Here is a 13,047-nt window from a genome sequence, read left to right as displayed (position 1 = left end):
CTGGAGCAGGCAGATAACAGTTCTGACAGTGGTTTACTGAGAAAGAGGGGATGATGGCAGTGGTGAGCATTGTAGCTGTGCTGGTGTGATGGAAACATGCTTATCTCCAGGTTGTAGCACAGGTAGAGCCTGTTCAGGTCATGTCTAGGGAGATTTAAGAGCAGTTCTTACTTAAATCAAGAATATCAATGACATATGTAAATATTAATATTCATATTATATATAAATATAAATCAGTCTTTGCCTTACAGGCTTCTCTCCTTCCCAGAGGTGAGCAGAAAACAATGTTTTCACACCTGTAGTTACCTGAGAGCATAGTTACAAGATAACATTTCTGCATCTATTTGAAAAATTTCTAATTGATTTTGCTCCTCTGAAAATGTATTTCTTTGTGATGGATGTGTGAATTTGGAGACATGTAATGAATCCTGAGTAGATTTTTGTGCTGAGCTGATGGATGGTGCTAGATGACTTGCTCTCTCTTATTGAATGCAAGTGGAGCATGAAAGCGAGGAAGTCACCGAGGTGTGAAATGATGTGGCTTCCCACTAATGAGGAGATAATTCTGCATGTCAGAGAAATCCTCTGCCTGGTGCCTTGTGGCTGGCATCAGAAACACTTTGTTTGTGACCTCCACAGCTCTCAGATTTCCAGAATCTGACTGTTCTACAGGATATATCCACAGATCATTCAGCATGTTGAAAGCCAGGGCTCTCCCCTTTCCATTCCTGGATCTTCTAGAAGAAATATCTTTCAAGTTCTTTCTATCCTAGTTTTTAGGCAAGAATGTGCGTCCCCTCCACTTTCTTCTGCATGTATCACAATGGATAACTCCTCCAAGCCTGTTTTTGGTAGGATGTGTGGAGCCTTAGCATGTTTCTGCTGTGATTTCTCAGCCTGGGTTTGGATGTGTTTGTGATTTTTTGCATGAATTCCCTTCATGGTTTGTATCAGGAGTATTCACTGATGGGTGTAGGAAAGACAAAGGGCATGTTTGGATACTCAGGGCTCCAATGTGATGTAAATGAGCAAAGTTCTTTGGAAGTAATCAAAGAGAACTGATTTCCATCGGCTGAGGATGTGCCAGCTCCCGGCTGGAAGCATTCCAGCTCATCTCTGTTTTGCTGGTTGTTGCTCTGGATCTGCTGCTCAGGGTGGCTCTGTGGGAACCAGGCTGTGAGTGCTGCTGCTCCTTTTGCTCGAGGCCTGGATTCAGCCTCCAAAACCAGAACTCCTCTGTTTGCTTTGCTTTCAGAGCCCCCAATGCACAGCCCACAGAATGCTGGAGCAGGTCTTAGCTGTTGTTTGGGGGGTTATTATCAGGAAATTTTAGCACTTTTTAGCACTTCTGGCCAGCACACATGGAGAATCAATCAGTGAAACACCATTTGATCCTCCCAGCCCTGCACCTCCCCAGCTCAGTTATTTAACATCCCCCAGCCCTGAGCCTCCTGCTCTGCTGTTATTCCCCCTTCACTCACACAGCTCAGAAGCCACTGGGGCTCTTCACAACCTTAACACAACCCCCAGGGCTTCCAGTAGCTCCACCCTGTCCTGGGCAGCACAGGATGAGGTATTTGATCAGTTCCCTATCACTCTGAAAGGCCTGTCCATTTTAAACAGAACACAGGAAATATTTCTGCTGGGAAGTCTTTGACAACAGAAATTCCCAGTCTCCCAGCTGGCACACAATTCCAGATTAACCTCCCTGGAAGCACTAGCTGCTACAGGTGCTTCCCATGGATTCACAGCCGCGTGTTCCTTTTCTGCTTCAAAATCCAGAACTTCATTTCCATGTGGCTTTGGTATGGATTGTAGGCTTTGTGAGTGATGCTTTTCCTCTTGGCTGGTTTATTCTAACTTTTGCATGGGAAGAAACTCTTACAGCTATGGAATGAGAGCCTGGGATGCTGCAGCATGGACAATGCCCCATGCAGTTCTGAAGGTGATGCAGCATCAAATCTCTCTTTTAAATTGCATGCAAAGAGAGACGTTGATGCATCTGCTGCTGATAAGGGATGTGGAAATGGAGATATGCTCCACATGCTTGTCTGGATTGTGCTTGAACACAGGAAGAGTTTGGCATGGAAGTGATGATGTCAGAGAGAAAAAAAGATTGTGAGACCTTTCTAAAAACGGCCACCTCTTACCCCATGAATTTCATGAGGCGACAGGGCTGAGTTCAGTCATGACCAAAGCACAAGGGTGTGAGCTCAGATCTGGAGACTAAGGACTGTACTTGTCCATCCCTCAAAACCAAATTCCCAACACGAGGTAAACTATTTATGAAGTGGCACAAAGATTATTTCACAGAGCCAGAACAGCTTCACCTCTCCGTGGTTTGTTCTCTCTGATTATTGTTTTGTTTTTGGGTTTTTTAATAAGAAAGATCATCCCTTGATCTTTACTATGACACTGTGCTTGCTTGGTCATCTGTGTTGGATGCTGGATGGCTGAGGATTTTGGAGCTCCCCAGCAATCCTGTTTGGTGCATGATTCCACAGGAGAACCCCTTGATCCCTGGAGAGCATGAAAGGGTTGTTTGCTTTTCTGTCAAACATGCATGAGCAACAAATGGCAGGAAAAGGGGCTCTGCATCGTGGAGGAGAATGAAACTGAGCATTTTCAGAGAAATCAGAATTGCTTTCAACCTGTGATGGTTCCTGCATTACTTATTATAACCAAGCTTCTATTTTAAAGAATTAACTTCACTATAACTTTAGTTTCACTTTCATTTTAAGGAAATGTATTTGTTTTATTTGTTTCTGTTGCTGCCAACAGATTGTGATCTCTATACAACCAGTTCCCTTTCTGTCCTGCTTTCTCTTTTCCAGACAACAGTCCTATTTTGACAGAATTCATATTTTACCTCAATGAGTTTCCTTTCTGTTCCTGATAAGGGAAGACAGCTTTGGATTAATGCATTTCTTTTATTGTTGTTGCACATCGCCATCATGTCATAAACAATCTCTTTCCTTCTAACAGGATGGGAAAAGCTCAACAGAACTTCTGTTCCTGAATAGTAGCAATTTACTGATTTGTTAATGAATTTTACTGAAGATTGTTATGATCTATGAGTGCTCAACCACTGAAAATCCAGCCCTGGCTGCCTGCCTAAGGCTTTGAGCAGTCATGCAATAATCACTCTGGTTTTACAGGCAGAAACTCCATATGAGTGATGCAGCTGAGCCTAAATTTCATTTATTCCAGGGCCCCCTTAACTGCTGTATTACTATATGCATAAAGTTGAAGTTTACAATTGACAAATCAGATCCATTTCCCTTCATGCAGCATCTCTTATGAATTCTCAGTCATGAGAAGAATGGATTATTCAGAGACACTCAGTTCTTACTGTAACACTTATGTGTCAGCAATTCAAATAAATCAGAAGGGTGCTAGAAAATCAGCAGAGGCCACAGGTCAGTGATAGAGTACAGAGGAGTTTCCAGATAGAAAAACCAGGCAGTGCTCTCTCATTTTCACCTCTGGCTGTTAATGTTAAGGAATCAGTTGCATCTCCTTTGTAACAAAGAACTTTCCATTCTTGCTGAACAAATGACCTCAACTTTCAGATTTAACAGCAGCTGTTACCTCTGCTGGCTCCCAGCTTCCTTGGCCACCCCTGTGGGGGTTTGCAAGAATGTTAATTTCTGTGAATGAACACTTTGATTTTAGATTAATATCAGCAACTCTGAAAGTCCTGTCTCCACCCTCAGAAAGGTTTTGTGGGTAGAATAATGAGCTAAAAGAGGACAAATCCATTGAAGACATGCAGACATGGAGGCATTTTCCTCTCCTTTATTGTTTTGCATTAGAAATAGTTTGGAAGCATAAGCAGCATCCTTCACGTGGATGCAATTAAAAGCAAAAATATCCGAATCCCAGCTACTCTAAACCATACCCTTTCCTACCCTTACAACACAGTTACTTCAGAATGGCACTGAAGTGAAGTTGTTTCACAACTCAGTGTATCACACTGAGTAAAGTTATCATAGTAATACCTACTTATCTCATAGGGAGTTTAATTAATGTTGATAAAGCACTTACAGCTGTAAGATTCTCTATGAGCTGCATTCTGTGGGCAGCCTCTCAATATTTATTAACTATTACAATTCTTTGCTCACTGTTTTGTTTTGCCATGTCTCCAAAGAGACTTTATTGAAGTTATCTGAGGCAGCTGATAATGTAAATGTAGGGGGAAGGGGGGGCCATCTCTGTGGCCCTGATTCAATGTGAAATTCATTAACACAGAACCTCATTAAATAATCTGACATCAGCACCACTCTGCAACCCAAGTAACTGATTGCCTCTCTGTCCTTATCCAGAGGAGGAACCTGAGCTGGGGAAGTTCTCAGTGTCAGAGCCTGGCTGGGATGGTTTCCAGCTCACCTGGACAGCCGCAGACGGGGCCTATGAGAGCTTTGTCCTGCAGGTGCAGGAGGCTGGCAGCCCCGAGCCCAGCCGCAATGTCACAGTCCCGGGGACACTGAGCTCTGTGAATGTCACCGGCCTCAAGGCCAACACTTCTTACACCATCACCCTTCAGGGGCTCACTCGGGGCTACAGGAGCAAGCCCCTTTCTCTTGAGACCACCACAGGTACCTTTTCTGCAGCGCCATGTTCTTTCTGACAGAGGTGTGAGCCCGAGCTCCTACAAGTGCTGGGCAAGTCCTGCTCGCTGGGACAGCCTTGCATGGGGTGCCCTGAGCTCCTTAAAGCCTCGCTGAACACCTCTGGCATGGAAATGCCTCATGGTCAGGCTTCCCAGCCAGAGCTTCAGTGCCCCGGTGCAGCCCTTCCCTCCCTGCTTTCCCCCACCCACCTCAAAACAGCTTTTTTGTTCCCCTTCCTCACTTACCTGGCTGACACTAACAGCAAAACCCAGCTGGATGTTGTACCTGCTTAGGGAAGGCCAGGTTGCCTGGTAAAGTTATAAAAATCATTCCTCTATCAGCCCAGATAATCAAAGTCTGAGAGTGTGTTCAGTTTTTACCCTTCAGAAGCTGCCTCTGAAATTCTGCAGTATCTTCTGTGTGAATTCAGACTCAGTAAAGTTGTGTGCACCTGACTCAGGGCAAAGAAGAACACCTTCCATATGTTCTCATATAGGAAAGGACACAAATTAATTCCTAATAAGACTAATAAAATTTATTAAGCCATATAAGATCATGAAACAGTCTGGCCTGACAAAGATATAATGCAAAAAATTAAATTCAGTAGAACTACCCTGGCATAGAACTGGCCTGAAAGGAGGAAGTGGAGATCTGTGCCATCAGAAGCTTGCATGAAGCTCATCAAGAGCCCCAAAATAATTTTTTGGCTCATCATATGAAAGGCAACAGTTTGAAATAAGAGCTTATCATAGGCTTTGACCATGAGAGATAAATGTGTATTTACATCTCTGCTGTGTGGCTCTCTGATCCTCCCAGGTGTTATGATAACTGTAATGAGCAGTGTGAATTAATTGGCATTAAAGGGGCACCAGTGGCCTTTCCTTCAGATAATCTCTTGTAGACAATTTCTGCTGCCTCTGGGCTCCCCTGCAGCCCTTTGCAATGTCCTGTCTCTGTGAGATAGCCAGAGCAGGCTCGTGCCAGGCTCCCCCAAGCACATGGTACCCAGCCCAGACAGGGATGAAAGCACCTGTGAGAACTAATTGGAATTACAGCATGAAGAGCAGCAGAGCTTGCTTGTTTCTGTAGTGCTTAGAGCAGCCTGGCTTGGGCAGGAATGGCTGTGCTGTGTCCCAGGAAAGTGCTGAGCTTTGAGAGTCCTCACCAGGAGCTGGGAGCAGATGCCTGTGGAGACCAGATCAATGTACTGGACAAAGAGACAAAGCAGGAAACTCATCATGGGTGTCCTGCCTAAATATGCAATGTGCTCCCTTCCTTAACCCTCGTGAAAACAGCAGAAAATGCCCTGCTGAGGTTTTCCTTTCCCTTTATGGGTCAAGCTCAGCACCCGGCTTTTCAAAATCTTCCCTTCTGGGGACTTCCAATTGTTAAAAAATATCTGAACCTTCCTGTAACGCTACGGGGATGTCTGCAGAGAGAAAAAAACCCCAAGGCATCTCTCTCTGTTTTGCATTTTGGCTCCAGCTCCAAAATTACAAGCCAGCTTGCACAGGCTTAAGCTGAAAGGGAAAGTAGAAGAGTAAACAAAACACAAGATTTTCCTTTGTAACAGCTTTGGTTTTAGCTTCTCCTAAAACTGGAAGCTGTCTTTTCCAAATGCCTCAGGGGCATTCTAGACAGTCTTTTTGCATCTGCTTTCACGCTCAGACCTCAAAGACATGGCTGCTCCCACAGGGAAAGGGAAATAACCATAGTCTTAAATGTTATTTTAATTTTTTTTTCCCTTATCTAACATTTTGCAATGCTTTCATTTGATTTCCTCCCCTTGGTACCTGTCTGCTCGTAGCAAGCTTTTACTCACAGCCCTTCCCCAGCTCGCAGTGCTGCCAGCATGGCAGAGAGGAGCCTTTGAGAGCAGGAGGAGGTCGGGGCCCTTCTGACGGGTGTTGTTTCCCTCCCCAGGAGAGCAGCCCGGCGTTGCTGAGCTAATGGTTTCCGACATTACCCCCGAAAGCTTCAACATCTCCTGGACAGCCTCCAACGGGGACTTCGACGTCTTTACCATTGAAATTATTGATTCTAACAGGTTGCTGGAGCCCATGGAGTTCAACTTCTCAGGCAACGCAAGGACTGCTCATATCTCAGGGCTTTCTCCCAGCACTGATTTCATTGTCTACCTCTCCGGGATCTCTCACGGGTTCCGCACACAGGCAATCAGTGCTGCAGCTACCACAGGTACACCAAACCTACCTCAGTGCTAACTCTGCTTTTTTGAACTTTTCCTTGCAGGTTGTGCCCCCTTCCCTGCCCTCAGCTACCCCACAGCCCACCCATTTCCCAACCCTCTGCCTCTACGCCTTCCGAGGAAGACCAGCCGGGGACATTGTGAGCTGGGAATGCTGAGCCACCATCCCATCCAGAAAAGTCAGGCAATCCCATCGTGCTGGGATTTCATTCACACAATGAGTCTAGACATCAAGGTTGAGGCAGCCTCTCAGGCAGAAGAGAAGCAAAGCAAATATCCCAAGAACCAAGTGGGAGATGATTCCTAATGTTCACCTTTCAACCTGTGTGTGCATCTGTCCCACAGCTCAGACAGGACACAGCTTCTCTCAGAAAAGCTGATTTCTAGACACAGATTTACCCTGATTCTCCCAAAAGATGTCAGGCATGTTTCAGTCTGTGCGAGCACAATCCTGCAAGGCACATTCACTGCTTGAATTCAGCTTCAATTATTCAGGTTGTTTTGGGTGAGAGATTGAAAAATCCATTTAAGTTGATGTCAGAGAAGGGAATAGGCAGGCACTGAGTTGTTGGCATGTTGAAAGTCCATTTAAGTTGATGTCAGAGAAGGGAATAGGCAGGCACTGAGTTGTTGGCACGTTGAACATTTCAAGGTTTTACAGTTGACAGCTCTCCTAGAAAAGACAGGGAAGTCAAATGTTCAGGATGAGCGTGGAAAGTGAGGACTGGACTACAGAAACAGAACATTGTTATTGTAGGCAGATAATGGCTCATGTTATGATTGTTAAACACCTCCACAAATTTTGCCCCTCTAGGAAAAGTTGCCGTAGTGATTTGTCATAGGAATGAGTAATGTGGTCAGTGAAAGCAAAATATCAAATCTCAGCTATCAGATAATATAATATCAATTTCCAGCAGCAGCAGACTGCAAATATCCTCATCTGATGATGAGTGGCACAGTCAGGGTGGCAGCAGGGGTATGGGAAACATAGGGAAACACAAGGCTGGGTGACCCTTGTGTCCCGTGGTCATGTGAATTCAAACTTCTCTATTAATTTATTTTATTGCTTTGGCTTTTAATAACTGTGATATGTTTCCATTTGTTTTTCTTCCTGTAGTAAAGGAACTTCTCCTTAGCAAACTCAGTGTATCAAATGCTACCTCAGACAGCCTGTCACTCACCTGGGAGGCACAGGACAAGGCCTTTGATCACTTTATTCTGGAAGTCAGGAACTCTGACTTCCCCTTGGACTCCCTGGTGCTCACAGTGCCAGGGGACTCCCGGCACTCTGTGGTGAACAACCTCAAAGCTGCCACTAATTACACAGTCCAGCTCCATGGGGTAATTGATGGGCAAGGTGGGCAGACCTTGACAGCCATGGCAACTACAGGTATTTCACTGTTTCACCTTCCAGGTTTGCTTTTTATTCTCCTTTCTCTTGCTGTCCACCAAACTGCTCTAAAATGTGGCTCCAACTCACCATCATTCCCTTGGGGAATTATAGTATGGATCCTTCCAACCATGAGGGGAGGCTGAAATGCACTGAGAGGGCTTGGAAAAAGATCTGTGGCAATGGAAAAGGCTGAAAAAGTGCCCCCAGCATTAAGAGAGGCAGTAGTAAACCATGATGGTTTCCTTATATATACACATCTCTCTGCAAGTTCAGTGTATATATAATTGCCTTGCTCCAGATGGTTGATGTGTTTCACTCAGCATCTTTGCACTTGATCTTGAATGAAGTTGTTCATCCCACCCTCACTTGCTGTGCTGGGGGTGGGAGAGAGGCCTCCATGTGGTTCTCAGCCTGGAGAGGCTCCTGCATGTCAGTTTTGTCCTCCTTAAACCCAAATGTCTCCCAAGGCATTTGCATCTCTGGTGGGAGTTTCGTGCCGCATGTGAAATGATCAATCCAAACTGCATGGAGTGGTCTGGCCACCTTCTGCTGGTTCTGATATTTTCTCTGCCCAGGATTTTTATGTTCTCAGCACAGAGCAGGGCTCAAAAAACAAATCCCCCTTTTCTTGGTGGTCAGCCCACCACCGTGTCCCTTGCATTGCTCCCTTTGAGTCTCCAGAGCCTGTCTTGTTTCCCTGGATGGTGGTGTTTCCAGGATGGCAGGAGATCACTAAGACTTGCCTGAGGATATGATTCCAGCTCATTTTGCATGTAACATTCCTGGGAGTCAGGCTGTCATGATGGGAATGTGCCTGACCATGGATGCAGGTGGCATGTGAAAGAATGTGGCCATGCCACGTTGAGGTTGGAAAGGCTCCATTTGCCCTCTCTGAGCTGCATGTGGGGCTGAGGGCTCAGTTTTCCTGGATTTTCCACCCAAGCCTTTTTGCTTTGTGGATATTTTTTCATCTCCTTGCCTGTCTTCACGAGCACCATGGTGGTACTTTCCTTTCCCTGCTGGTCATGAAGGCATCCATGGTCACTGGTTGATAGCATGACATCTGTGACATCTGTGTCCTTAATCGGGGCCACTTCCATTCACCTCTTCCCAGACAATTCCAGAGAAGGAGGTGGATTATTATTTAAAAGTCTTGCAATGAGGGATGGGAGTAAAAGTTGGAATATCTTGCAGCAGTATTTGTTTTAGCAAAGAAAAATTCACTCTTTCACCACTCTCTGTTAGTGGGATCCTCTCTCTGACTTCCTTCCCAGCATGGATCACTCTTCCATCATTATTTTTCTGTGTCTCACTGGCTGCATTTCCCAAGGTGTTCTTGGTTCCTACTCAATTGGCAACATAAAAATTGGCAAATCAGCCCAGAGAGCAAACACAGGATTCTCTGATCCTCTGACTGTTGGGTCATGTTTGTTCTCTCTCTGGCCTTTAATGAAACTTTAATGATTTTTGTGCTAAGTGTAAGAGATTTAAAAGAGAATGGGTAAGGAGCTCTCCCTCTCCTGAAGGACAAGTTTCTCTCCTGGCAGGGCAAAGATGTGAATTTGAATTTTCTCCAGCAGAAAAGGAAAGTTTTGGCTTCTTATGGAGGTGCCCTGACCACTGAACAGTCAGGAAGGAGAGCAAGAGCAGTGTTGTGGGGTTTATTGTTTATTAGACATTCTCTGATTGTGCCTAATCAGAGGATGAGGAACACCTTATCTATGGAGTCCAGGGAGGTTTTGGCCTGAGATTAGTGCTGAGATAATCCCTGAAATCCTTCATAAACCTCAGAGTCCAAAAATAGAAGTATCTACAACTCCAAGCAACAGAAACACCAAACAGAACCTGGACTGGGATTTCATGGATTCCTGCCTGAATCCAACTTTCTCTATTTTGGAATTGCTGTGGGTCTGTATTCCCATCAAATTCCCAGGGTGGAATTCCCACAATTTGTATGTGTATGTTATTGGTGCTTCTGCAAACCAGGCCCAGATTTCATTAGGCAAGTTGAGTTTATTTAAGAAAATTTAATGAAAAAATATAAAAGCCAGCACTAATTTCAGTGGCTTCTTTCCAAAACCTGAGAAAATAGCTCTTGCAATGCTGCTTTTTAATTTTTTTTTAATTCAACCACAGCAAAACAAGCCTAAAACATTATTTTTGAGCACCTCCAATCCCCCTGTGTTGATTCCCCCACCCCCTTGAGTAAAGCTGCCTGTTCACCTGTGTTCCTTTCTCCCCCAGAGGCTGAGCCACAGCTGGGCACGCTCTCCCTCACAAACGTTACCCCTGACAGCTTCAACCTGTCCTGGACCACCCGAGATGGGCCCTTTGCCACGTTTCTTATCAAAATCCAAGATTCCCTGGCGGCACAGGAAGCCCAGGAGCTGACGGTGCCAGGGGGCACCCGCAGTGCCCACATCTCAGGCCTCACAGACCACACTGCCTATGACATTCACATTCAGGGCACCACCAGGGCAGGTGTCCACACTGAGCCCCTCACTGCTTTTGTCACCACAGGTACCTCGAAGCTTTGGAGTCCCTTTCTTGCAAGGCTCAGGGAAATGAGTGTGTCCCCAAAAGGATCTCCCCAGCACGGAGTTTGTTTGAAAACCTGCTGCAAGGAGGGGTCAGAACAGGAATGTTGACCTTAAAAAATTTCCTAGGAGCAGGATTAGTTTAAAGGGAGTTAAAAGGCCAGGTTGGATGGGGCTCTGAGCAAGCTGGGATAGTGGAAGGTATCCCTGCCCATGGAACTGGATGAGTTTAAGGTCCCTTCCAACCCAGATTATTCTGTGATTCCATGAGTCTGTCATTAAGAATCTGCTTTTATAACTCCTGAAGTTTAAGGGAGAAATTTGCCTGCTGCTCAGAAGTTCATCAGACAGGACTGGCTCGTGGAACACCTCCTGTCCCAGGATGTTCCTTTCTAGAGAACTACTCAAAGTATGAATATTGGAGATTGCTTGATTAGAAGTAAATAAGATGCAAAAATATCTCTAAAATGAGTACTCAAATGTGTAAATATTAATACATAAGGAATTCCAAATGATAACTCTTCAGGTGGCAATTTTTATGCCAAATTCTAACAAAATCCATGTCAGTGTTTGTGAAATGTCAAAAGCAAACACAAAGCCCTTTTCAGGAGAAGGTTCTGCCTTTAACTAACTGGTGTTTTCTGAATTGAGTGGGATTTTGAGTGATTGGAAGATTGGCTGAATCAGCTCCTGAGCCAACAGAGCAAGGCTGGACAAATACTGTGGAGAAGTACAAGCAGTGCCCGGGTTCCAGGATCAAGGCCAGGGCTTAGCAGAGCCACCTGATCTTCCTCTTTGACTTGTCAGATTTTGAGTGAGCAAAATACACTGAGAACCTTGTGGCCTTTTTTTTTTTTTTTTTTTTTTTTTTTTTCTGACACTTAGTGGATAAATTTTGAAGCATTTTCCACGTCTTTTCACTTTGACAAATGTCACACTGATGTGAAAAAGGAGTCCTCAGTGGAATTTCTTTAAGTTGTCAACAGAGCCCAGCAGCAGCTGATTTGCACTGGCTGTAACCCTGAGTGATTAATGTTCCTGTTCTGGCACCTCTGACCCCTCCAGCACTGAAAACTAACACTGGAGATATTCACATGCAATAGGTGAAGAAGCAAAATACAGGAGTTGGGAATGCCCAAACTGAGGCTTGTCTCTAAAGCACTGATGGTGGAGAGAAGTAAAACTATAATTGAAAGCTTTATGTGAACAATTTCTAAAGCAGTTTTTGTTATAACTTTCTTACAGTGCAAGGGTAGCAGCAGAAATCTGCTTACAAAGGCAGCTTGGGAGGGGTTCCAGTGGAGCTTGTGAGAGGAGGTGCTGAGAGAGCCTTGAGAAAAATTCAAAATTGAGCTCCATTGAAAATCCTCATCTTGTGGTCCTGACTATTAGATCCACACTAGAGGGGAAAATGTGATTTTTGTTTGATGGAATCTGTGACACTTTCTAATTTGCAATGTTTTTCACTTCTTTTTTTTTTTTTTTGTGTGTGTGTGTGTGTTTTTGCACCTTCCCTTCTTTTAGAGGCCATGCCCCCACTGGAAAACCTAACAGTGTCTGATACGAACCCCTATGGGTTCACAGTGTCCTGGATGGCATCGGAGAATGCCTTTGACAACTTTCTAGTAGTCGTGGTGGATTCTGGCAAGCTGCTGGACCCACAGGAGTTCCTCCTTTCGGGAGCCCAGAGAGAGCTGAAGCTTAAAGGCCTAATTACTGGCATTGGCTATGAGGTTTTGCTTTATGGGTTTGCCAAGGGGCACCAAACAAAGCCCCTGAGCGCTCTGGCTGTTACAGGTATTTCAATGTGAGCAAACTGTTCCCTTCCACCCTTTTCTCTCTCACTTTCCTTCTCACATGGAAGATGTTTTGTGCAAACTTTGGCTTTTGCATCCTTCTCTGCGTCGTGGCTCCACGTAACTCCTCATGACTGATGGGTTCAGCAGTGGAATTCTGTTCCCTTTAACTGGATGTCTCCCTCTGAGGGATCCTGTGGAGGAGCATGTGGGGGCCTGAGGGGTGAAAGTTCTGGTCTTGCAGGTACCTCTAACAAAGTCTTGAAAGAAGAATGGCTGCATGCAGAGCTCGTCTTGTTAACAGCTGGGCACAACAGCATTCTCCAACAGCAGCATTCTCCCATGTTCCAGCCACCAGGACCTTCAGGAAGAGCCATGGACTTCTTCCCATGGCCTCCTCTCTTTGTTTCTCCATGTGGGTTCCACCCACAGTGGGATCATCGCCACCCCAAAGTTGGCACCTCTCTCCTCAAACCAGCTCCTTCTTCCAACCACATCAGAG

The 13,047-nt window shown here is 45.2% G+C and overlaps 1 protein-coding gene across 5 annotated transcripts in view; it reads left to right on the top strand.

Annotated features, from left to right (window-relative positions):
• Positions 1–13,047, top strand: part of TNC (tenascin C) — a 73,632-nt gene that overhangs the window by 39,077 nt on the left and 21,508 nt on the right. For 2 of the 5 annotated variants that reach the window (XM_041406906.1, XM_041406905.1), the window contains exons 11-12: positions 4,326–4,598; positions 6,537–6,809. The exons of 2 other annotated variants lie outside the window; for them this stretch is intronic. In XM_041406906.1, the coding sequence (XP_041262840.1) occupies positions 4,326–4,598; positions 6,537–6,809 (546 nt within the window). The remainder of the gene's footprint in view (positions 1–4,325; positions 4,599–6,536; positions 6,810–13,047) is intronic. One more of the 5 variants, XM_041406907.1, reaches the window with a different exon arrangement.

Source organism: Onychostruthus taczanowskii, unplaced genomic scaffold, assembly GCF_017590055.1.
Source record: "Onychostruthus taczanowskii isolate IOZ18803 unplaced genomic scaffold, ASM1759005v1 scaffold25, whole genome shotgun sequence".
Lineage (NCBI taxonomy): Eukaryota > Metazoa > Chordata > Aves > Passeriformes > Passeridae > Onychostruthus > Onychostruthus taczanowskii.
The sequence above is the reverse complement of the archived record's forward strand: the minus strand, read 5'-3'. Positions and strand labels throughout refer to the sequence as shown.